At 45.3% G+C, this 27,266-nt stretch overlaps 1 protein-coding gene across 4 annotated transcripts in view; it reads left to right on the top strand.

Annotated features, from left to right (window-relative positions):
* Nucleotides 1-23,976, top strand: part of LOC132383251 (somatostatin receptor type 5-like) — a 79,517-nt gene extending 55,541 nt beyond the window's left edge. For 2 of the 4 annotated variants that reach the window (XM_059954191.1, XM_059954190.1), the window contains 2 exons: nt 3,708-3,771; nt 20,634-23,976. In XM_059954191.1, coding sequence (XP_059810174.1) covers nt 20,659-21,843 — 1,185 coding nt within the window. In that variant the 5' untranslated portion in view covers nt 3,708-3,771; nt 20,634-20,658 and the 3' untranslated portion in view covers nt 21,844-23,976. The remainder of the gene's footprint in view (nt 1-3,707; nt 3,772-20,633) is intronic. The other 2 variants (XM_059954192.1, XM_059954189.1) reach the window with 1 other exon arrangement.
* The last annotated feature ends 3,290 nt before the right edge of the window (nt 23,977-27,266 follow it).

Below are 27,266 nucleotides of genomic sequence, written 5' to 3'. Positions count from 1 at the left end.
CCGCCGGGATGTGTACGACTGGGTGCCAGGCCAGTCCGAAGCACCCCGCCGGGATGTGTACGACTGGGTGCCAGGCCAGTCCGAAGCACCCCGCCGGGATGTGTACGACTGGGTGCCAGGCCAGTCCGCAGCACCCCGCCGGGATGTGTACGACTGGGTGCCAGGCCAGCCCGGAGCACCCCGCCGGGATGTGTACGACTGGGTGCCAGGCCAGCCCGGAGCACCCCGCCGGGATGTGTACGACTGGGTGCCAGGCCAGCCCGGAGCACCCCGCCGGGATGTGTACGACTGGGTGCCAGGCCAGCCCGGAGCACCCCGCCGGGATGTGTACGACTGGGTGCCAGGCCAGCCCGGAGCACCCCGCCGGGATGTGTACGACTGGGTGCCAGGCCAGCCCGGAGCACCCCGCCGGGATGTGTACGACTGGGTGCCAGGCCAGCCCGGAGCACCCCGCAGGGATGTGTACGACTGGGTGCCAGGCCAGCCCGGAGCACCCCGCCGGGATGTGTACGACTGGGTGCCAGGCCAGTCCGGAGCACCCCGCCGGGATGTGTACGACTGGGTGCCAGGCCAGTCCGGAGCACCCCGCCGGGATGTGTACGACTGGGTGCCAGGCCAGCCCGGAGCACCCCGCCGGGATGTGTACGACTGGGTGCCAGGCCAGCCCGGAGCACCCCGCCGGGATGTGTACGACTGGGTGCCAGGCCAGCCCGGAGCACCCCGCCGGGATGTGTACGACTGGGTGCCAGGCCAGCCCGGAGCACCCCGCCGGGATGTGTACGACTGGGTGCCAGGCCAGCCCGAAGCACCCCGCCGGGATGTGTACGACTGGGTGCTAAGCCAGTCCGAAGCACCCCGCCGGGATGTGTACGACTGGGTGCTAAGCCAGTCCGAAGCACCCCGCCGGGATGTGTACGACTGGGTGCTAAGCCAGTCCGAAGCACCCCGCCGGGATGTGTACGACTGGGTGCTAAGCCAGTCCGAAGCACCCCGCCGGGATGTGTACGACTGGGTGCTAAGCCAGTCCGAAGCACCCCGCCGGGATGTGTACGACTGGGTGCTAAGCCAGTCCGAAGCACCCCCCCCGGGATGTGTACGACTGGGTGCTAAGCCAGTCCGAAGCACCCCCCCGGGATGTGTACGACTGGGTGCTAAGCCAGTCCGAAGCACCCCCCCGGGATGTGTACGACTGGGTGCTAAGCCAGTCCGAAGCACCCCCCCGGGATGTGTACGACTGGGTGCTAAGCCAGTCCGAAGCACCCCGCCGGGATGTGTACGACTGGGTGCTAAGCCAGCCCGAAGCACCCCGCCGGGATGTGTACGACTGGGTGCTAAGTGAGCCCGAAGCACCCCGCCGGGATGTGTACGACTGGGTGCTAAGTGAGCCCGAAGCACCCCGCCGGGATGTGTACGACTGGGTGCTAAGCCAGTCCGAAGCACCCCGCCGGGATGTGTACGACTGGGTGCTCTCACTACAGGGGTCTGTGCTTGTTGCAGGCACAATGCTCCTTTCCACATTTTGAGAGACAGAGTATGTTTCCAATAGTGGGAGAGTCTAGGACTCGAGGGTACAGCCTCAGAATAGAAGGATGAAGTGGTACTTATCCCCTCACCCAGCCTCACCTGCCAGCTTAGACTCCACCACTTTCCCCCTTCCTTTCCCATCCTGATGAAGGGTCCAGGCCAAAATATCAACTGTTTATTCCCCTGCAGAGGTGCTGCCTGTCCTGCTGAGTTCCTCCAGCATCTTGTGTCTTGCTCTGGATTTCCAGCATCTGCCGAAACTCGTGTGTTTGTGTAGAGGAGAAGGAGACTTCTCCGAAAAGAACAGCCAGTGTGACAACAAGGCCAGTCTTGATTCATACTGGCTGGTGGACAAAATGTGGAAATATAAAAAGGGTTTAAAAAGTTTAAAAAGGGTTCTAGAAGTAAGCCTAGCAATTATAGACCTGTCAGTTTGACATCAGTGGTGGGTAAATTAATGGAAAGTATTCTTAGAGATAGTATTAATAATTATCTGGATAGACAGGATCTGATTAGGAGTAGCCAGCATGGATTTGTGCGTGGAAGGTCATGTTTGACAAACCTTATTGAATTTTTTGAAGAAGTTACGAGGAATGTTGACGAGGGTAAGGCAGTGGATGTAGTCTATATGGACTTCAGCAAAGCCTTTGACAAAGTTCCACATGGAAGGTTAGTTACGAAGGTTCAGTCGTTAGGTATTAATGCTGGAGTAATAAAATGGATTCAACAGTGGCTGGATGGGAGATGCCAGAGAGTAGTGGTGGATAATTGTTTATCGGGATGGAGGCCGGTGACTAGCGGGGTGCCTCAGGGATCTGTTTTGGGCCCAATGTTGTTTGTAATATACATAAATGATCTGGATGATGGATTAATAAGTATGCCAATGATACTAAGGTAGGAAGTGTTGTGGATAATGAGGTGTGTTTTCAAAGCTTGCAGGGAGATTTATGCCGGTTAGAAGAATGGGCTGAATGTTGGCAGATGGAGTTTAATGCTGAGAAGTGTGAGGTTCTACATTTTGGCAGGAATAATCCAAATAGAACATACAGGGTAAATGGTAAGGCATTGAGGAATGCAGTTGGACAGAGAGATCTAGGAATAACAGTGCATAGTTCCCTGAAGGTGGAGTCTCATGTAGATAGGGTGGTGAAGAAGGCTTTTGGAACGCTGGCCTTTATAAATCAAAGCATTGAGTACAGAAGTTGGGATGTAATGTTAAAATTGTACAAGGCATTGGTAAGGCCAAATTTGGAATATTGTGTACAGTTCTGGTCACCAAATTATAGGAAAGATATCAATAAATTAGAGAGAGTGCAGAGACGATTTACTAGGATGTTATCTGGGTTTCAGCACTTAAGTTACAGAGAAAGGTTGAACAAGTTAGGTCTCTATTCATTGGAGCGTAGAAGGTTGAGGGGGGATTTGATCGAGGTATTTAAAATTTTGAGAGGGATAGATAGAGTTGATGTGAATAGGCTGTTTCCATTGAGGGTAGGGGAGATTCAAACGAGAGGACATGATTTGAGAGTTAGGGGGCAGAAGTTTAAGGGAAACACAAGGGGGTATTTCTTTACTCAGAGAGTGATAGCTGTGTGGAATGAGCTTCCTGTAGAAGTAGTAGAGGCCAGTTCAGTTGTGTCATTTAAGGTAAAATTGGATAGGTATATGGACAGGAAAGGAGTGGAGGGTTATGGGCTGAGTGCGGGTAGGTGGGACTAGGTGAGATTAAGAGTTCGGCACGGACTAGGAGGGCCAAGATGGCCTGTTTCCGTGCTGTGATTGTTATATGGTTTATATGGTTATATGGTTTATAACTCCAGCTCTCCTGCAAATTACACTTAATATTTACAGACAGCTGACGTTGCAAACATACAAACAAGCTCAAAGGAAGTTGAACTCAGGAAAATGACCGTTACTAATAATTTGGATGCTGATCTCACACTGTCAAAGTGTAGAAGCAGCAGAGGCTTGGAGACAGGTTCCTGATATACAAAGGGCAAAAGGTTACCAGAAACTGAAGGAAATGCATGGTTGTGGATACCAAATGGTCAGCTTTGATCTTGTTATATAGCCATACAAGCAAAAGGTCCAAGCGGCCTTCTCCCGAACGTAATTTATTGTCTAACTCGGAGAGAGTGAAGAACTTTTAAGCAAAGAACTTGGTGCTTTTTTTGTATCTATAGGGGCAGCCTGGAGGTGTGGTGGTTAGCGTAAAACTATTACCTGACTTCAAGCCCAATGTTGCAGGTAAGTAGCTTGTACGTTCAGCCTGTGACCAAGTGGGTTTTCCCCGGGTGCTGTGGTTTTCTCCCACACCCCAAGATGTACGTGTTATTAGATTACTTGGTCACATGAGTGTATTCACATAAAACACTAGAAATAGGAGCAGGAGTCGGCCATCTGGCCTGTCGAGCCTGCTCCGCCATTCAATAGATCATGGCTGATCTGGCCATGGACTCATCTCCACCTACCTGCCTTTCCCCATAACCCTTAATTCCCCTACTATACAAAAATCTCACCAACTTTGTCTTAAATATATTTACTATATTTAAATATATTTGGGAGACACGGGCTCATTAGGACAGAAAGCCCTGTTATCTCTAAATAAAATAAAATAAACATGTAATTCTATTAGACAACAAATGCTCAGGGGCATACAGTGCAAACAGGCCCTTCGGCCCAACCGGCCTATTCCAACTAAATTCCCATTTGTCACATTTGGCAGATTTCCTTCCAGGAAGAACATTCTTGAAACAGATGGGTTTATACAGCAGTTTGGTTATTTATTGATGATAGATCTTTATTCCAGATTTATTTAATTCTTTGAGCTTAAGTTCTCCATTTGTTGGGTTTCTGGATGTCTCTGGATAAATAGGGCAGGTTTCTAATTTAACACAAGGGCATTGTTACTAAACCCCTCTTAACTTTTCTAAAAATTTATTTTTTATTTGGAGATGCAGTGTGGTGACAGGACCTTCCTACTCAATGAACTGTCCTGCCCATATGCCCAATTAACCAGTTAATCAATTAACCATTATATCTTTTTTTTTTGGGATATGGGAGGAAACGGGAGCACCCGGAGGAACGTCACACATTCGCAGGGAGAACGTACAGCACCTGGCTCGGTGGCACTGAAAAGCGTTATGCTAACTGCTATGCGACTGTGCCACTCGAAATGCAAAGTCCGAATGGACCTCCTGACCTCTCAGTCTGCTTTGTCATGGTCTGCTTGCATCACTCTCTCTCTGTAACAGTATATTCCATATTCTGTTTTCCTCTTGATGTGCAGTTCCCCAATGTACGTACTAATGTACAGATAGATCAGTCTCAATAGCACGCAAGCAGAAGTGAGGGTCCAGAGAATAATCCTGGGAATGAAAGGGTTAATGTACGAGAGCTTGGATGGCTCTGGGTCTATATGCACTGGAGCTTAGAAGAACGAGAGGTGGTGGAGGAAGAGGGTACAAACAAACACATTAAATCTGATCAAATGTCGAAAGACCTAATAAATGTGGAGGGGATGTTTCCTATAACGTGGGAGTCTACGACCAGAGGGCACAACCACAGGATGGAGGGACGTCCCTTTAGAACAGAGATGAGGAGGAATTCCTTCAGCCAGTGGGTGGAGAATCTGTGGAATTCATTGCCGTAGATGGCTGGAGAAACATTACTGGGTATATTTCAAGTGGAGGTCGATAGGTTCTCCAGGTCATCAAAGGAGACAGGGAGAGGGCAGGAGGGTGGAGTTGAGGGGGATAATAAATCAGCCATGTGGAATGGCAGAGCAGATTCGATGAGTCAAATTCTGCTGCTCTGTCTTGTGGTCTAAAAGCTCTTTACATCTGTATATCAATTATCAATTATATGATACAGGACAGCTTTCCCTTTGGAGTGAAGGAGGATGAGAGGTGACTCGATAGAGGTGTACAATAGAGGTCGAGTCAATAACCGGAGACTTTTTCCCAGCAGAAATGATTACTACAAGGGGGCATAATTTTAAGGTGATTGGAGGAAAGTACAGAGGCGTTGTCAGAGGTAAATTCTTCACACAGAGAATGGTGTGCGGGTGGAATACATTACCAGGGGTGGTGGTGCAGGAGCTGGTGCACGTTGCAAGCCCTGGTTATGACACCAGGCTGACGATCTCTGGAGAGTGTTGATAATGGCTGGGGTCACATTTTGTAAAGACAATGCCCAGAAGAAGGCAAACCACTTCCATAGAAAAATTTGCCAAGAGTAACCATGGTGATGAGACCACGATCGTCTGTGTCATACGACACGACACATAATGATGGTGATGTAGGAGGCAAAGGTTATAGAGTAGGTTAAAAGGTCAACACAACATCTGTGTTTTGTGTTCTAAAACAAAACACTGGTACATTCAGAGGCTAGTCCATGGTAGTGCAAGGGATGGTCAGTAGTCTTCCGTTGCTGAGGTAGGGTTGGGTTGTGCAAGGCAGGAAAAAACAATAAGCTTCCTGGGCATCAATATCCCCAAGGATCTATCATGGGCCCAACATATAGAATCAATCACAAAGAAGGCACACCAGTGACTATGGTACATTAGGTTTGAGGAGATTTGACATGTCACTGAAATCTTTAGCAAATTTCTACAGAAACACCCTGGAGAACGTTCTGAATGGCAGCATCACCACTTGTTATGGAGGGACCTCTGCACAGGATTGTAAGAGGCTGCAGAAGGATGTGGACTCAGAATTGTGAGCTGAAAGACCTGTAATGAGAAACTACAGCCCATAAAGCTGTGCCGAACAAGTACTTACTTTAGAAGTTACCTAGGGTTACCCATAGCCCTCTAATTTTCTAAGCTCCATGTTCTATGTTCTTAACCCTGTTAACCTATTTTGACAAAAAAACATTTGAAATGAGCCAGCAAAAACTCATCCATGAAATATGATTAAAGTATATTAGTAACAACCTGGGGACAGATTTGAAGAGTCCGTCAAAGGGTTCAGCCAAGTGTGGCAAGATACACTGAGTAGCCCTGCCAAGTGTGTCTCAGTAGTCCAGAGAACCTTTGGACATCTGTCTGTTAAATCCATCATAAATCTGTGTGGGCTAACCTTCAACCTTCAAGCTAATTTGTGGCAATGCCAATTTGCTTCAGTCCAACTTGAGGCTATAATGAATTGAATTAAATCTGAAAAATAATTTCAGGAATTGGACGACACAATATAGAATATTACACACTTTCATATGACAGTCAAAGCTTGCTGAATGAAAGCTTGTTCAAAGTTCAAAGCTAAATGAAGTAAGTTTATTATCAAGATGCATATTTGTCACCATATACAAACCTGAGATACATTTTCTTGTGGGTATTTACAGGAAAATAAATAAATACAATAGAACTTCTGAAAAGCTCTGCATGACAAAGATCAACAAACCAATGTGTAAAAGGAGACAAATTGTGCAAATAATATAAAGCAAATTTATAATCCACAGTCCACAGACTCACTTTTAAGGACTCTACAACACATACGCTCAGAATTACTTTTTTGTTCACAATTTGTCTTATTTTCGATCATAAGACCCTCAGACATGGGAGCAGAATTAGGCCATTTGGCTCACTGGGTCTGCTTCACCATTTGAACATGGCTGATCCATTTCCTCTCAATCCCATTCTCCTGCCTTCTCCCTGTAACCCTCTGCAGATTAGTTGTTAGTCTCTCTTGGTTTTTGTATTGTTTTAATACAGATGTTCCATTAGACTTCCTCTAAATGCCTGCAAGAATCTGAATCACAAGTACGATATGGCAATATATACTCTATGTACTTTGATAATAAATTTACTTTGGCTTTTGAAATACTCAGCAGGTCAGGCAGCATCTATGGGGTGAGAAGCAGACCTGGCATTTCCTTCCCCTCCCCCCACCTTTTTATTCTGACATCTTTCCCCTTCCTCACCAGTCCTGAAGAAAAGTGTCCACCTGAAATGTTGACTGTTTATTCATTTCCATAGATGCTGCCTGACCTGCTGACTTCCTCCAGCATTTTGTGTGTGGTGCTCTAAGTTTCCAGCAGCTGCTGAATTTCTCATGTTTATGAATTCCGATCAATGACCTTTCAAAAGTAAGTTAGAAATTAAGCATGTTAGGCGACTATAAGACTACAGGAGCAAAATTAATCATTTGGCCCATTGCGTCTGCTCTGCTATTCAGTTATAGCGGATTTACTTTTCCCCTTAACCCCTTAATGAAAGTGATTCCAGGATTGAACAGCTTGTGATATGAAGAGTGTTTGATGGCTCTGGGCCTGTATTCACTAGAATTCAGAAGAATGAGAGGTGACCTCATTGAAATCTATCGAATGAAGTAAAGTGGATGTGGAGAGGATGTTTCCTGTAGTGGGAAGGTCTAAGATCAGGCGACACAGTCTCTGAATAGAGGGGCATCCTTCTAGAATGGAGATGAGAAGGAATTTCTTTAGCCAGAAAGTGGTGAATCTGTAGAATTTTTTGCCATAGACAACTGTGGAGGCCAAGTCTTTATGTATATTTAAGGCAGAGGTTGATAGATTCTTGATTGGTCAGGGCATGAAGGGATATGGGAGGAAGGCAGGAGATTGGGGCTGAAAGGAAAATTGGATCAGCCATGATCAAATGGCAGAGCAGACTTGATGGGCCAAAAGGCCTATTTCTGCTCCTATGTCTAAGGGTCTTATAGTCTTCTCCTGCCTTCCCTCCTAATCTTTGACACCCTTTCTAATAAGAACCTATCAACTTCTATAACCATATAACAATTACAACACAGAAACTTGCCATCTCGGCCCTTCTAGTCAGTGCCGAACGCTTACTCTCACCTAGTCCCACTGACCCGCACTTTCCTTTCCTGTCCATATACCTATCCAATTTTACTTTAAATGACAATACCGAACCTGCCTCTACCACTTCTACTGGAAGCTCGTTCCACACAGCTACCACTCTCTGAGTAAAGAAATTCCCCCTCATGTTACCCTTAAACTTTTGCCCCCTAACTCTCAACTCATGTCTTCTTGTTTGAATCTCCCTTACTCTCAAAGGAATACACCTATCCACATCAACTCTATCTATCCCCCTCATAATTTTAAATACCTCTATCAAGTCCCCCCTCAACCTTCTATGTTCCAAAGAATAAAGACCTAACTTGTTCAACCTTTCCCTGTAACTTAGGTGCTGAAACCCAGGTAACATTCCAGTAAATCTTCTCTGTACTCTCTCCATTTTGTTGACATCTTTCCTATAATTTGGTGACCAGAACTGTACAGGATACTCCAAATTCGGTCTTACCAATGCCTTGTACAATTTTAACATTACATCCCAACTCCTATACTGAATGCTCTGATTTATAAAGTCCAGCATACCAAAAACTTTCTTCACCACCCTATCCACATGAGATTCCACCTTCAGGGAATTATGCACCATTATTCCTAGATCACTCTGTTCTACTGCATTCTTCAATGCCCTACCATTTACCATGTATGTCCTCTTTGGATTATTCCTATCAAAATGTAGCATCTCACACTTATCAGCATTAAACTCCATCTGCCATCTTTCAGCCCACTCTTCTAAATAGCCTAAATCTCTCTGCAAGCTTTGAAAACCTACTTTATTATCCACAGCGCCACCTACCTTAGTATCATCTGCATACTTACTAATCCAATTTACCACCCCATCATCCAGATCATTAATGTATATGACAAACGACATTGGACCCAGTGCAGATCCTTGAGGCACACCACTAGTCACCTGCTTCCAACCTGACAATTATCCACCACTACTCTCTGACATCTCCCATCCAGCCACTTTACTTCTTGAATCCAGTTTACTACTTCAATATTAATACCTAACGATTGAACCTTCCTAACTAACCTTCCATGCGGAACCTTGTCAAAGGCCTTACAGAAGTCCATATAGACAACATCCACTGCTTTACCCTCATCAACTTTCCTCGTAACCTCTTCAAAAAATTCAGTGTTTTGTCAACCATGCACAAATCCATGTTGACTGTTCCTAATCAGACCCTGTCTATCCAGATAATTATATATACCATCTCTAAGAATACTTTCTATTAATTTACCCACCACTGACGTCAAACTAACAGCCCTATAATTACTAGGTTTACTCTTAGAACCCTTTTAAAACAATGGAACCACATGAGCAATACGCCAATCCTCTGGCACCATCCCCTTTTCTAATGACATTTGAAATATTTCCATCAGAGCCCCTGCTATTTCTACACTAACCTCCCTCAAGGTCCTAAGGAATATCCTGTCAGGACCCGGAGATTTATCCATTATTCTACTTTAAATATCCACAATAATATGGCCTCCACAGCTGTCTATGACAAGAAATTCCATAGATTTAACACCCTCTGACTAAAGAAATTCCTCCTCTTCATCTCTGTTCTAAGCGACAACCTTCTATTGTGAGGCTGTGTTCTCTGGCTATTGGAAATATTTTCACATTCACTCAGTTCAGGCCTTTCAATATTCTAAATATGAGAAATTCTGTAGATGTTGGAAGTCCAAAGCAACGCACACTGGAGAAACAGCGTCTATGGGGATGAATAAGAAGCTGGCGTTTTGGGCCGAGACCCTTCATCGTGACTGCAAAGGAAGGGGGAAGATGCTGCCTGATCTGCTGTGTTCCTCCAGCATTTTGTGCGTGGTATCGATAGGTTTCAATTAATTCCGCTCACATTCTTCTAAGCTCCAGTGAGCCATCAAATGTTCCTCATATGTTAATATTTTTTTCCAGGGATTATTTTCATAAACCTCCTTTGATTCTCTCTAACGAAAGCGCACTCACTTGTTGACCACGTGTATTTCTCTTAGGTACTCGGATTCCCTCTGATAACCCAGTGAAGCGTAGGTCGATGGGTTAATTAGCCACTGTAAGTGATCCCCTAGTGTGGCAGACTGAAGATTCAGAGCAGGTGTCTTGGATATGGGCCCAAAAGAGAAGAGGGAGTACTCAGTCCTCCTGATCTATCCAGGTCTTCCCACACCCACCCACAACACCCCACTCCATTATTATATTTCTTTCTCAACCTCCATCCACACGCCAAAACACTCCTCCCACTTTGTACCCTCCCCACACATTCCCATTTGCCCTCTCCACCTCTCCTATTTGGTTACATGTTCCACCTTGCTCTCTCTTCAGATTCCACCATCTGCAGCCCTTCGTCACCCCCACCCGTCATCTCCCAGCCTCTGTTACTCTCTCCATTCTCTGCTCCTCTGTCTGCCCATCACCTCCTCCTCATTTGGATCGACCCATTGTTTGCCAACTCAACCCAGACCTCCCTCTCCCCTCTAGTAGTTCAGTCCAGATAAGGATCTTGACCCTAAATTTTCAATATCCATTTCTCTCTATAGATACTGCCTGACATACCGTTTCTCCAGCATTTTGTATTTTTCTTGCTCTAGATTTCAGCATCTGTAGTTTATCACATCTCCATTGAATATGAATATGAATTGACTTTATTTCTTACATCTTTCACACACATGAGATCTTTATAGGAACATAGGAAGTAGGTGCAGGAGTAGGCCATTTGGCCCTTCAAGCCTGCTCCGCCATTCAGTATGATCATGGCTGATCATCCAACTCAGAACCCTGAACCTGTTTTCTCTCCATACCCACTGATCCCTTTCGCCACAAGGGCCATATCTAAATTCCTCTTAAATATAGCCAATGAACCGGCCTCAACTGTTTCCTGTGGCAGAGAATTCCACAGATTCTGTGTGAAGAAGTTTTTCCTCATCTCGGTCCTAAAAGGCTTCCCCTTTATCCTTAAACTGTGACCCCTCGTTCTGGACTTCCCCACATCGGAAACTTCCCCACATTGGCATCTAGCCTGTCCAATCCTTTTAGAATTTTATACGTTTCAATAAGATCCCCCCTCAATCTTCTAAATTCCAGTGAGTATAAGCCTAGTCGATCCAGTCTTTCTTCATATGAAAGTCCTGCCATCCCAGGAATCAATCTGGTGAACCTTCTCTGTATTCCCTCTATGGCAAGAATGTCTTTCCTCAGATTAGGGGACCAAAACTGCACACAATACTCTAGGTGCGGTCTCACCAAGGCCTTGTACAACTGCAGTAGAACCTCCCTGCTCCTGTACTCAAATCCTTTTGTTATGAATGCCAACATACCATTTGCCTTTTTCACTGCCTGCTGTACCTGCATGCCCACCTTCAATGACTGGTGTACAATGACACCCAGGTCTCATTCCACCTCCCCTTTTCCTAATCGGCCACCATTCAGATAATAATCTGTTTTCCTGTTCTTGCAACCAAAGTGGATAACCTCACATTTATCCACGTTAAATTGCATCTGCCATGAATTTGCCCACTCACCTAACATATCCAAGTCACCCTGCATCCTCTTAGCATCCTCCTCACAGCTAACACCGCCGCCCAGCTTCATGTCATCCTCAAACTTGGAGATGCTGATTTTAATTCCCTCGTCTAAATCATTAATATATATTGTAAACAACTGGGGTCCCAGCACTGAGCCTTGCAGTACCCCACTAGTCACTGCCTGCCATTCTGAAAAGGTCCCGTTTACTCCCACTCTTTGCTTCCTGTCTGCCATCCAATTCTCTATCCACATCAATACCATACCCCCAATACCGTGTGCTTTAAGTTTGCACATTAACCTCCTGTGTGGGACCTTGTCAAAAGCCTTTTTAAAATCTAAATATACCACATTCACTGGCTCTCCCCTATCCACTCTACTAGTTACATCTTCAAAAAATTCTATAAGATTCGTCAGACATGCTTTTCCTTTCACAAAGCCATGCTGACTTCGTCCGATGATTTCACCTCTTTCCAAAAGTGCTGTTATCACATCTTTGATAACCGACTCTAGCATTTTCCCCACCACCAATGTCAGAATGTCGGATTATGTTACATCTGTCTAAATGTGCAATGTGCGATCATAGTAATCTATAATAAATAGTATGTATAACAGGACAGTCAATATAGCATAGAAATACAGTTGTGTCAGCATGAATTAAGCAGACTGATGGCCTGGTGGAAGAAGCTGTCCCAGAGCCTGTTGGTCCTGGCTTTTATGCTGCGGAACTGTTTCCAGGATGGTAGCAGCTGGAACAGTTTGTGGTTGGGGTGATGATTCTTTGGACCCTTTTTACACACCTGTCTTTGTAAATGTCCAGAATAGTGGGAAGTTGACATCTACAGATGCACTGGGCTATCCGCAACACTCTCTGCATAATCCTGCGATTAAGCAGGATTAACCCATCTGGTGCTTTTTTCACCACACAGCCAATATGTACAGACCAAGTGAGGTCCTCGGTGATGTGTATAATGAAGAACTTAAAGCTGTTCACCCTCTCAACCCCAGATCCATTGATGTCAATAGGGGTGAGCAGCCTGTCTCCATTCCTCCTGTAATCCACAACCAGCTCCTTTGTTTTTGCGACATTGAGGGAGAGATTGTTTTCTTGACATTACTGTGTCAAGGTGATGACTTCTTCTCTGTAGGCTGCCTTTTTTTGAAATAAGGCCAAAAAATGTAGTATTGTCTGCAAATTTAATTAGCAGATTGGAGCTGTGGGTGGTGGCACCCACAGTCATTAACAGAGAGTAAAGGATGAGGCTTAAGATACAGCCCTGTGTTGAGGGTCAGAGGGGCAGAGGTGAGGGAGCCCACTCTTACCACCTACCGGTGATCTGACAGGAAGTCTAGGATCCAGCTACACAAGGCAGGGTGAAGGCCAAGATCTCTGAGCTTCTTGTCAAGCCTGGAAGGTATGCTAAGGAGTTGAGTGCTGAACTGTAGTCCAAGAACAGCATTCTCCCATAAGCATTCCGGCTCTACAGGTGTGTAAGGACGCTGTGTAGAGTAGTGGCTATTGCATCATCTGTCGATCGGTTGTGTTGGTAGGTTAATTGTAGGGGCCCAAGTGTGTGTGGTAGGAAGCTGCAGATGTAATCCTTGACTAGCCTCTCAAATCATTTACTTATTATTGAGGTGAGTGCGACAGGATGCCAGTTGTTTAGGCATGTTACCTTGGTCATTTTAGGTACAGGGACAATGGTGGATGTTATGAAGTGGGAGAGCATTCTGCACTTGGAGAAGGAGAGATTAAAATTGGTACATTAAATATTGTGGTTGGTAGGTAAGGCAATAACCCCGATGTTTGAATTAAACTAGAAATGCTGGAAACAGATCTCAGGTCAGCTGGCAGAGAAACAGATTTGATGTTTCAGATCTGAATCCCTTCATCTGAACTGTGAAAGAGAGAAAATATGTTGGTTTTCATCTCAAGATTCAAGTTTACTTATCATGGGCTGGCCCACAACTGCTTCACTGGTCTTTGAACGTGAAGCAGAGACCTGGACTCTGGTCTGACCTCTAATTCTCCCACACCCCTGCTTCTAAACTCTAACCTGACCCGTAATTCCTGTCTCTGTTGCCAAAAACATCTCTATGAACCAAAGAAGAAACTAAAAACCAACTAAATCTGAGCTGTAACTCAATGGAAGTTGTAGCTCGACTATCTTGGAGCCAAATATTTGCAAAGAAGATGGGATGGATGTGTAGAATTGAAAGTTTCCATGGATACCAAGTGTCTTAATCTTTTGCCTACCATGGGAAATTTTGTCATGAGCTTTATTGAAATTCATACATTCAACATCCACTGCTATACCCTACATCATCTTCACCATCATCCATTGTGTGCTGTTTCGTATGACCTGGGTGATCAGGGTCTTATCCATGACCATGATTGTTCTTGGCATATTTTTCTACAGAAGTAGTTTGCTATTGCCTTCTTCTGAGCAGTGTCTTTACAAGACGGGTGACCCCAGCCATTATCAATACTCTTCAGAGATTGTCAGCCTGGTGTCAGAGGTCGCATAACCAGGACTTGTGATCTGCACCGGCTGCTCATACGACCATCCACCACCTGCTGTCATATCTTCATGGTGTCACGTGACCATGATCATTGGGGGTGGGGGGTGCTAAACAGGTGCTACACCTTGCCCGAGGGTGACCTGCAGGCTAGTGGAGGGAAGGAGCACCTTACACCTCCTTTGGCTCCTCAAACCTGCATTGTAGCAATGACTCAGATTCAGCTTTATTTATTACTCACAACTACATCCAACATACAGTGAAAAGCATTGTTTGTGTTAATCAACACAACCTAGGATGGACTGGGACAGCCCGCATAATTCACCACAGAATCTCGCACAAGTGCAACTTGCCCAACATGCTTGGCAGAATAATAACCACAACCACAAAACAAGCCCCTTTTCTCCCACCCAGCTGCCCACTCACCAACTCACAGAAACAAGCAGTCCTCCAACCCCAGGACAGGCTGCCTCCAACCCTTCAGCCTCCTGTGAACTCATGGACGTAGAGATATTGGGCCTCTGACTTACCTAGTGGAACGGGTAAATCGCAGGCCCAGGACTTTAGCCAGTCCAGGCACTGTTGCTGATCACTGACCCTGATAGTGAGACTGGATGTAGAGGTCAAGGCTTTCTGCTTGGGTTCCCATCATCGGTGAGTTTGATGTTTTTGATGGCCAGCGATTGGAGTTCAGTGATCGGTGTGTTCTGGGATCAATGCCGAGGATCAAGTCCTGAGGATTAAATTGTAAGTCCAGATGTCGAGGCCCATTGGCTGAAGCCAAGTCTGCGAATCTCTGCAAGTCCCTTGGGAATGTCAAAACCCAGTATCTGCAGGCCCCACTGGAGGCTGAAAAAGACTGTGTGTCTTGTGGTTAAATGACTGTCTGTGTCTGGGTGGGACCAAGGGAGGACCAGAGCTCATTTTGCTGTTGTTTGTTGTGTTCTGTGTAGTTCTGCTGAGCATTGTGGGCAGGCTATGTTTGTGCTGGAACGTGTGGCAGCACTTGCGGGCTGCCCGCAGCACTTCCTTCGGTTGTGTAGGCTGTGAAAGCAAACAGTGTACACATAAATCAATATCTGAATTGGTGTTGGAGTGAGTGCCTGAGGTATTGGCACCAGTTTGATGCACCATATGAACAGTGGTACAGCAGGACTCAAAGGTCAGTGTTTAAAGTAAATTTATTATCAAAGTGTTTATATATCACCATGACTACCCTGAGATTCATTTACTTGTGGACATTTACAGTAAATACGAAGAAACACAGCAGAGTCATTGAAATACTGCACACAAAGACGCACAAACAATGTGTGAAAGACAGCCAATTGTACAAATACAAAAAAGAACAAAAGTGAATAATAATAAATAATCAATATTGAGATAAATAATAAATAGAGTTATCCACTCTAGTTCAGGAGCCTGATGGTTGAAGGGTAATACTGAACCTGGTGGTGTGAGTCCTGAGGCTCCTGTACCTCCTTCCTGATGGCAGCAACAAGAGGAAAGTGTGACGTGGATGGTGGGGGTCCTTGATGATAGATGCTGCTGTCCTGTGACACTACTATATACAGATCTGCTCAATGGTCCTTCCTGTGATGTATTTGGCTGTATCTATTACTTTTTGTTGGCTTTTCTGTTCAAGGGCATTGGTGTTTCCATAGCAGGCTGTGACGTAAGCAGTCAGTGTACTCTCCAATGTCTGTCAAAGCTTTAGATAACATGCCGATTCTTCTCAAACATCTAAGAAAGTAGAGGCACTGCTGTGCCTTCTTTCTAAGGGCTCTTACGCACTGGCTTCGATACTAGTGCACGACCACTCAGGGTTAGGAGTATAGAAAGAGTTAAATTCCAGCATGACATCTACTTCCAGTGATAGGAGGGAGTACGTTTGCATTTAATGGCATCTGATGATCCATGGACTGACCCCCTGGGTCTGAATCACCAAAGGCTGTGAGTCCTGTGTGTATCAACACTGCTAAATTTGGCACAAAGACTCTTCAGAAGGGAACAGAGAGAACCCAGAACAGTAGATTTCTAGGTGGCTGTGTGAAATGATGTAAACTGACCTGTCTTTTTCAAAGGACTCTGTTTTTTATTGTGTCTTTGATGGGCTAAACCAGCCAAAAAAAATCCCCTGAGCAGAATTCTCAAAAAGTTTTAATTCGCTGTTTTTCAACATTCTGTCCACTTGGACCCCAAGTGATATCAAATCCTATTTTGATGCCAAAGTTCACAGTGGTCGATTATCAAAGTGTATCAACCATACACAGCCATGAGGTTCATTTTCTTGTGGGTGCCTGTAGACAAACAAAAAATACAATAGAATCCAGGAGAAGCCACGCTTAACAAAGACCAACAAACAAGAGAGGACAAATCATGAAAATGATAAAACAGGTAAACAAATAATACTTAGAACCGGAGTTCCAGAATCCCTAAATGTGAGTGCATACCTGAAACAGTTTGCGTTGGGATGAGTGAAGCCAGTCCAGAAGCCCACTGGGTACAAGACAACAACTGCTCCCGAACCTGTTGACAAGACTCCTGAAGCTCCAGCTCGATGGTAGTAGCAAGAAGAAAGGGAGATGGGTCAAATGCAGGCAAACTGGGCTCAGATTTGTCTTGGCTGGCTTGGCGTAGTGGGGCCAAACTCTGCTTCGTTTTCTGCTTTAAGGATTCAACACTTGGCGCTTTCATCTACTTGTTGCTTTAATGGGTGCTCTCTCTTCTGCCAGTGACAACATTCATCCGTTGCAAGGTGCCATACCTGCATTCCCGAGAGTTAAGTTTACAATCTTTCAGAAGATTGTAAAAATGCTAGTATTTGAAGGCCCATCTTCCCTTCTGACACCTGGAGGCTTTGCTGGGGTTATTTGTGAGATGTATTTGGGATGATGGTGTCATCACAGATTGGCTGTCATAGTCATTGGCCATATTTACTCGTAAGGCAGGTATCAACACACCACAGAAACTACCCATTCAAAGTATTGATTTATTTATTGAGGTAATGCAGACCTGGCCCTTTGAGCTGTATAACCATATAACAATTACAGCATGGAAACAGACCATCTCGGCCCTTCTAGTCCATCCTTACTCTCACCTACTCCCACTGGCCCGCACTCAGCCCATAATCCTCTATTCCTTTCCTGTCCATATACCTATCCACATATTCATATACCTATTACTTTAAATGACAATACCGAACCTGCCTCTACCACTTCTACTGGAAGCTCATTCCACACAACTACCACTCTCTGAGTAAAGAAATTCTCCCTTGTGTTACCCTTAAACTTATGTCCCCTAACTCTCAAATCATGTCCTCTTGTTTGAATCTTCCCTACTCTCAATGGAAAAAGCCTATCCACGTCAACTCTATCTATCTCCCTCATAATTTTAAATACCTCTATCAATACCCCTCAAGCTTCTACGCTCCAAAGAATGAAGGCCTAACTTGTTCAACCTTTCCCTGTAACTTAGGTGCTGAAACCCAGGTTACATTCTAGTAAATCTTCTCTGTACTCTCTCTCTTTTTTTTTGCACAGCAACCCCCGATTTAAACCAGCCTAATCAAAGGACAATTTACAATAATCAATTAACCTACCAACTGGGATATCTTCGTACTGTGGGAGGAAACTTATGTGGTCATGGGGAGAACGTAGAAACTCCTTTCAGACAGCGACGGGAAATAACCCAAAAGCTTTCTTGATGACCCTACCTGCACGCTTTATGAATTATGCACCTGAATTTCCAGATCCCATTATTCAGCCACACTCCTCAGTGACTGTGTAAGATCTATCCTGATTGGTCCTGCCAAAGTACAAAACCTCACACTTGTCTGTATTAAATTCCATCTGCCATTTTTCAGCCTATTTTCCAGCTGATGCAGACCCCTCTGCAAGCTCTAATAGTCTTCCTCACTGCCCAACCTTGGTGTCATCTCTAAATTTGCTGTTCTAGTTAACCACATTATCATCCGGATCATTGATATAGATGACAAACAACAAAGGACCCAGCACTGATCCCTGAGACAAACCATGAGTCACATCTCTTATGTTTCAAACTTTGGGAAGGAAACCAGATGTAGAATTACAGTGTTTCCGTTACAGAGAAAGCGCAGTGCATGTAGACAAAAAAGACCATAAGGTCATAAGACATCGGAGCAGAATTAGGCCATTCACCCCATTAAGTCTGCTCTGCCATTCTCTCATATGCAAAGGTCACTGCAAGGTCGGTTGGGAAATCAAAACTACATTTTTTAGTGTATGAGATGTCTGTTAGAGACTGGTCATAGTGGGATTGAAGTTGTCCTTCAGCCTGGTGGTACATCCTTTCAACCCTTGTATCTTCTTCCTGATAGAAGGGGTGAGAAGGGAGATTGACCAGTGTGGGAGGGGTCCTTGATTACTTTGGCTGCTTTCCCAAAGAGTAGATGGAGCTGATGGAGGTGAAGTTTATTGGTTATTGGAGTGATTAAAATGGTTGACTGAAAAAAATATTGTTCATGTCAACGATCAGGTATATTCTCACTGACATATGACATGAAATTTGCTTTTTTTGTGGCAGCAGAGACAAACAGTGCAAAGACAGAAACATCTATAAATTATAAAAATAAATGAACAGTGCAAAGATAGTTAAAGTAGCATAAAGTACACAAGTAGCATAAATTAACTAGTCAACGTGTCATAGAGCACAGGAACTTCAGCCCGTTCTGTCCGTGCCAAACTATTATTCTGCCTAGTCCCTAAGTCCTGCATAGACCCTGGTCCTCTACATCCCTCCCATCCACGTACTCATTCAAACTTTTCTTACATGTTGCAATCGAACCCTCATCCCTTACTTTCGCTGGGAGCTCATTCCAACTCACACCACACCCTCGCAGTGAAGAGGTTCCCCTTAAATATTTAACTTCTCACCTTTCACCTAGTCTGTCCTGACCTCACTGCTTGCATTTACCCTGTCTATACCCTTTATAATTTAGTATACCTCTAACAAATCCCCCCTCATTCTGTGCTCCAGGAAATAAAGTCTTAAACCTATTCAACTGAGATCCTTAAGCCCCAGCAACAAGCTTGTCAATTTCCTCTGTACTCTTTCTGTCTTATTGACATCTTTCCTGTAGGTAGGTAAGCAGAACTGTAAACAGTACCCCAAATGAGACTTCACCAACACTTTATACAACTTCAACATAACATCCCATCTCCTGTACTCAATACTTTGAATTGAATTGGCTTTATTTCTTACATCCTTCACATACAGAAGTAAAAATCTTCATGTTGCATCTCCATCTAAATGTGCAATCATAGTAATTTATAATAAATAGAACAGTTAATGTAACATAGAAATACACTCAAATCAGTGCAAGTTAGTCAGTCTGGTGGCCTGGTGGAAGAAGCTGTCCCAGAGCCAGTTGGTCCTGGCTCTTATGCTGCGGTACCATTTCCCGGATGGTAGCAGCTGGAATAGATTGTGGTTAGGGTGACTCGGGTCCCCAATGATCCTTCGGGCCCTTTTTACACACCTGTCTTTGTAAACGTCTTGAATCATGGGAAGTTCACACTACAGATACGCAGGGCTGTCCACACTACTCTCTGCAGAATCTACAATTAAGGGAGGTCCAGTTCCAATACCAGGCAGAGATTCAGCCAGTCAGGATGCCCTCAATTGTGCCCCTGTAGAAAGTTTTTAGGAGTTGGGAGCCCATACTGAACTTCCTCAACTGTCTGTGGTGAAAGAGGTGTTGTTGTGCCCTTTTTCACCACACAGCTGATGTACAGACCACGTGAGGTCCTCGGTGATGTGGATGCCGAAGAACTTAAAGTGGTTTACCCTCTCAGCCCCAGATCCATTGATGTCAATAGGGGCTTATGAAGGTTAATGTGCCAAAAGTTCTCCTTACAACCTTATCTAACTGTGACGCCACTTTTACGGAATAATGTAATGTAAAATTTACTCTGTGAATAAAGGTGTTTTTGTGTGGAAAATCAGAGGCCTGGGTAGATATTAACCCTCGTAATTCATGCTGCTGTTTGTAAGGAGTTTCGACGTTCTCCCTGTGACCAGTGTATCTCCTCTGGGTGATACAATTTCCTCCCACATTCTAAAGATGTACAGGTTAAGTAGGGTAATTGGTTACATGGGTGCAGTGTGGGCTCATTGGGCTGGAAAGGCCTGTATCTGTGCTAAATTTCTAAAAAAAAATAACATAACACAAATAGAAGAATGTTGTTTCTTTTTGCAGGAATCCTCAACATCTGCAGTAGGAAATGGAGAAACCTTTACCATATCTGGCCACAGCAGCACCTTCCGAAGAATTCAACATTCCCACGCCGTGGATCGAAAATATATCCGAGAACAGCACCGCGCAACCCACGGCCAGTCCCAGTGGAAGTGCCATCCTGATTCCCGTCATCTACTTCACTGTCTGCGTAATTGGTCTGGGCGGCAACACACTTGTTATCCACGTTATCCTGCATTATGCCAAGATGGAGTCGGTCACCAACATCTACATCCTGAACCTCGCCATCGCTGATGAGCTGTTCATGCTTGGCCTCCCCTTCCTTGCCATTCAGAATGCCTTGTCCTACTGGCCCTTTGGCTCACTGATGTGCCGACTGGTGATGACAGTGGATGGCATCAACCAATTTACCAGCATCTTCTGCCTGACTGTCATGAGCATCGACAGATACCTGGCCGTGGTCCACCCAGTGAAGTCCATCAAGTGGCGCAAGCCTCAGGTGGCCAAGGTCATCAATGTCATGGTCTGGGCCATTTCCTTTGTGGTGGTCCTCCCGGTCATCATCTTCTCCAGCGTGAAGATCGGCATGCACACCTGTAACATTAACTGGCCGGAGCCCATCATGGTCTGGTCAACGGCCTTCATCATTTACACAGCCACCCTGGGCTTCTTTGGACCCTTGCTGGTGATCTGCCTCTGTTATCTCCTCATCGTGATCAAGCTAAAGTCCTCAGGCCGGAAGGTGAGGGCCACCTCCACCAAGAGGAAGAAGTCAGAGAGGAAGGTAACTTGGATGGTGGTCATCGTGGTGGCTGTGTTTGTCTTCTGCTGGCTGCCCTTCTACGTCATGAACATTGTCAATCTGGTGTCCACCATGCCCTCAGAGCCATCACTGGTCGGCCTCTACTTCTTCGTGGTGCTCCTGTCCTACACCAACAGTTGTGCCAACCCCTTCATCTATAGCTTCCTCTCGGACAACTTCAAGCAGGGCTTCCGCAAGATCCTCTGCCGCACCACCAGACGAGTGGACGACAAGAATGTGGGCAGCAAGGCCACGGGCAGCAGCTACGTGGAGATGTGCCACGTCAACAATATTGCGCAGGGGGCACAAGCCCAAGTGGGTTTTTCGGAGAGGAGCCCAGAGCAGCAAATGCCCGGGGAAGTCCTGCCCAACAGTGTCAAAAGCGGGCCACTGGAGATCAGTGACTTGTAACTTGCCAGGATCGAAAGACTCTCTGTTTCTTTCCACTCCCCTCCTGTGATGAACAGACCCTTCCACCTTGGGATTGGACCACCCAGTGTAGGAAAGGTTCTGGGCCAATTTAGCTGAACTTCTTCCAGGTGGAAGACGGGATGGTCAGAACCCTTCGTCCACTGGGGGCAACGTTCTACAATCTCGCACCATTTTGAGGACGAGGTGGACTGAGAGGTGGGGTCCAGTGGCACAGACAGTTGCTTTCCCAACCCCAAAACCAAACATGCCAAGTTCCACCAACGTACACCTCACTGGTCAAGGTGAAAGTGGGAAATGGTTCTTCAAGGAAAACATAACAGTGAGATATCTTTGACAGGACGTAAAAGCCAATGAAAATGTGCAATGTTCTACCACCTTTAAGACCCTGGATGCAAGTACAATGCAAGTCGTACTTCGTGATACACAAGGAGTGTATTGATCCTCACCTTGTGAAGGAACACGTGAAGAACTTGGAGCCTATCACTAGCAGGGGGATCGGATCTGACGTCTAAGTCGATGCTGTGATTTGTTGCCGTCACAACCAGACACCTGGACATTTGTACCGTTTGCAGTGACGTTTTTGTGTACTGTATCACAGATAGTTTCTGTAACTGTACTGCATTCCATGTTCACCCAGATACATGTGCCTGTACTGGCAGGTGCCTGTACTGAGTCCCTGGTGCCCTTGCCTGTACTTCAAGGAGCCTGTCTATGGTGTTTGACTCCTGTGCCTGAACTGCCTGGTCACTGTACTGTGCTGACAGTTGTACTCCTGGGTGCCTGAACTCTGCTACTAGGTGCCTGTAGCTGTACTGTCATACTCCTGTACCTCCATTGCCTGGCTGTTACGCTGTACTGCCTAATACCCTTTTGTCTATTGTTGGGTGTCTTTCTGTTACCTGTAAAAGCTGGACCAGCACAGCCTAGTGTCTACACCTGTAGTATCTTGACTGTACCTGTATTGACCACATCAGTGCCTGTTCGGCCAGCCGCCTGTACAACCTGCTGCCTGTACTGTTTGGTGCCTGTACCTCTGATGCACAGAGCCTATACCTGATACATGACAGTTTGTTTCATCGCTGTTATTGTTGGCTTCATTATTTCCCATTGATTAAACTTTTCAAATCTTGTGTGAAGTATCAGTGCTTTACAAGGCCAGATTGAAAACTCTGACGTTTAAAGTGCGTCCAAGGCTTCCACACTAACCTAACCATTGAGTAAGCATAACCCAAGGAAGCCACAAGGTCAACTTACCCCTCTCTGTCCTTGACCATAAGACCATAAGACGTAGGAGCAGACAGTCCATTCAGCCCATTGAGTCTATTCCATCCTGGCTGTTTTTTTATCCCTCTCAGTCCCAGTGTTCTGTCTTCTCCCCATAACCTTTGACACCCTTACTAATCAGGAACCTATCAATCCCTGCTTTAAATAACCTTATGATTTGTCCTATAACAATGAATTCCACAGATTCACCACCCTCTGGCTAAAGAAATTCCTCCTCATTCCTGTGAGTATAGACTCACATGTACACACACGTGTGCACACCCACACAAAAATCACTAAAAGAACAAACAGGAGAGAATCTGCAGATGCTGGAAATCCAAAAGCAACACACACAGAATGCTGGAGGAACTCAGCCAGCCAGGCAGCATCTATGAAAAAGAGTACAGTTGATGTTTTGGGCCGAGACCCTTCAGCAGGACTGGAGAAAAAAAGCTGAGGAGTAGATTTAAAAGGTGGGGGTGGAGGGGAGAGAGGTGATAGGTGAAACTTGGAGGGGGAGGGATGAAGTATGAATAAGGTATGTTTCAAATCTCTCTCTTTCATTGACTACTGCAGATTTCAACACGTTTTCCTGTTAACCCAAGCACAACTGAACAACACTAGTGGCAGCAATAAGATGGGGGTTATTTCTTGTTGCTGTCTGTAAGAAGTTTGTATATTCTCTAATGACCATATGCGCTTCTTCCAAGTGCTCCGGTTTCTTCCCACATTCCAAAGACACATGGGTTAAGGTTTGTAAGTTGTGGGCATCCTGTCTTAGTGCTGGAAGCATGGCGATACTTGTGGGTTTCCCCTCATTATATTTGGTCTGTGCTGGTTATTGATGAAAACGACACATTTCACTGTATGTTTTGATGTCTTGATGTGACTAATAAAGCTAATCTTCAAATCTTTAGATTGCAGAGGAGTCCTTTGTAAATAGATCCGTCTTAGATGGCAGACTGTGACTGTTGGTATACAGAGCAATACACAAACAACAAAATGCAGGAGGAACACAGCATGTCAGGCAGCATCTATGGAGGGAAATAAACAGTCGACATTTCAGTTTGAGACCTTCATTCAGGACTAGAAAGGAACAGCAAGAAGCCGGAATAAGCACGTGGAAGGAGGGGAAGGAGTGCAAGCTGAGAGGTGAGACCAGGTGAGGGGAAAGGTGGGTGCGTGAGAAGGGGGGAGATGATAGGTGGAAAATATAAATGGCTGAAGAAGAAGGAATCTGATAGGAGAGGAGAGTGGACCATGGGAGAAAGGGAAGGGCAAGGAGAATCAGAGGGAGGTGATGGGCAGGTGAAAAGAGAAAGTGTGGAGGGGAGCCAGAATGGGGAATGTTAAAAGAAGAAGGGGGAAAGGGGTAGACATTACTGTAAGTTAGCAAAATGGATGTCCAAGCTATCAGGAAATTTATTTCAGATCACTGTTTATTTACCACCCCTCTGTAGATGTGCCTGACCAGCTGAGTTCTTCTAGTATTTTGTATGTGTTGCTCTGGATCTCCATCATCTGCAGAATTGTTTGTGTTTATGCTGTTGGGGTACTGCTGGGCCACAATCTGTCCGGTAGGCCCATTGTCTTTGCTTGTTACTGCCCACTGAACTCAGGTAAGCACATCTCAACTCCATTCTGTTCCCCTTAGTTTGGTCCCTTCCCACCGACATCCATGACACTTTACGTGCTCTCAGTCTCCTCAAAGACTATCAATTCCCTGGCCCTTACCGCCACATTTTCACTATGGATATTGTGTCCCTATACATTTCAAAAGGCTTTAAAGCTCTCCAATGCCCATCCATTTCCCCTCTACCATCACCTCACCTCTGTCTGGCAGAACTGGTCCTCACTCTCAACAACTTCTCCTTCACTCCTCCCACTTTCTCTAACCTCAAGGGTGGCCATTGGCACCTGCATGGGTCCTAGCTAATGTCTGCCTTTTCATTGACTGTAGAACAGTCCATGTTCCTGGCCACCTCTGGTAATGCCTCCCAGCTCTTCCTGTGCTGCTTTGTCAACTGTATCGGTGCAGCTTCATGCACCCATGCTGAGCTCGACAATTTCATCAACTTTGCCCTAGCTTTCACCTGGTCTATTTCTGACACCTCTCTCCCCTTTCTTGATCTCTCTGTTCTCATCTGTGGAGACAAACTGTGTACCAGCACCTTTTATAAACCATGCCTATCTTGTCTTTAACCCTCCTGTGAAAATGCTATTCACTTTCTTCAGTCCTTCGTTTCCGCCACATCTGTTCCAAGGATGAGGCTTTCCTTTCCAGGACTCAGAGGTGTCCTTCTTCTTCAAAGAATGGGGGTTCCCCTCCTCCAACATTGATGCTGCCCTCACCCCCATCTCCTCCATTTCCCAGAAATCAGCTCTCACATTTCTCCCCAGCTTCATAACAATGGTAGAGTTCCTCTTGTCCTCACCTATCACCCCAAGAGCCTCTGCATCCAACACATGATCTTCTGCAACTTCTGCCATCTTCAACGGAACCCAACCCCCCCCTCCCCCCCCCCGTTTTCCACAGGGATCACACCCTCCATAACTTCTTTGTCCATTTGTCTCTACCCACTGATTTCCCTCCCAGCATGCACCCCTGCAAGCAGCTGAAATTCTACCCTGCCTATTCACCTCCTCTCTCACTTCCAGTCAGGGCTCCAAACAGTCCTTCCAGGTGAGGCAACACTTCACCTGCAAACCTGGGGGGTCACCTATTGTATCTGGTGCTCCCGATGCAACCTTCTTTACATTAGAACATTTCAACATTAGAAGGTCGTTGTCACAAAGCCTGCTGCATTCTTATTCACATAGTGTGTTGAAATAACCATCAAGTTTAGATTTGAAAGTCTCTAAGCTACTACTCTCAACTACGCAGCTAGGTTGTTCCATGTGTCCACAACTCGCTGTGTAAAGAAATGCTTCCTGATGTTAGTCTGAAATCTCCCTTTAGCTCCTCCACCTATGTCCTTGTTGATGGATTAATTTTGAAGTAGCAGCTGGCATCCACCTTACTTATCCCCTTAATGACTTTGAGCACTTTTATCATGTCTCCTCACATTCTTAAAAGATTTAATTCTTTCAATATTTCTTCACAGCTCATACCCTGCAGACCTGCAGTGAGTCCAGTCACCCTCTCTGGACTCTCTCCAGTGCCTTCACATCCTTTACACAATACGGGAACAAAATTGTACACGGTATTCAAGGTGTGGCCTCACACACGTATTATGCAGCTTAAGGAGAATGTCTCTAGACTTGGACTCCACTGAGTGCATTATATAGCCCAACGTTCTATTAGCCTTCCTAATCGCTTCTGTGCATCGTCTAGATGCTGATTGTGATGGGTCTACCAGAGCACCCAAATCCTTCTCATACAGAGCACTTTCTAACTTGAGAACCCCCCCCATTGCATATTTATATCTAGTATTTCTACTTCCTATATATAACACTTTACATTTATTTACAAGGACTCTCTGACGGTGGTGTCTGAAAAGAGGATGCTGTCCAAGTTGCATGCCATCTTGGACAATGACTCCCATCCACTCCATAATGTACTGGTTAGGCACAGGAGTACATTCAGACAGAGACTCATTCCACCGAGATGTAACACTGAGCGTCATAGGAAGTCATTCCTGCCTGTGGCCATCAAACTTTACAAATCCTCCCTCGGAGTATCAGACACTGAGCCAATAGGCTGGTCCTGGACTTATTTCTTGGCATAATTTACTTATTATCATTTAATTATTTTTGGTTTTATTTTGCTATATTTCTACTCTATTCTTGGTTGGTGCAACTGTAACAAAACCCAATTTCCTTTGGGATCAATAAAGTCCGTCTGTCTGTCTGTCTGTAAATTTCATTTGCCATTTATCTACCGACATTTGGATTTTGTTTAAATTTAACTGTATTGATTCTGCTGCCAGAATTTCATGAGCCCATCCCCTCTAATTTTGTGTCATTGGCAAACTTTACTGGTTTATCCAAATTATTAATGTAAATTATAAACAGCAGCGGCCACAAAACTGCCCCACTTTTAACATCTTCTAAGTGTGAAAATGATCTTCTCACTATAACTGGCTTTTGAACCAATTCTGCACCCATTTGCACATCTTACTCTTCATCCCTACCTCCTG

The sequence above is a fragment of the Hypanus sabinus genome, chromosome 29 (assembly GCF_030144855.1).
Source record: "Hypanus sabinus isolate sHypSab1 chromosome 29, sHypSab1.hap1, whole genome shotgun sequence".
Classification (NCBI taxonomy): domain Eukaryota; kingdom Metazoa; phylum Chordata; class Chondrichthyes; order Myliobatiformes; family Dasyatidae; genus Hypanus; species Hypanus sabinus.
Note: the sequence above shows the minus strand (reverse complement) of the source record. Positions and strands in the feature narration are given on the sequence as shown.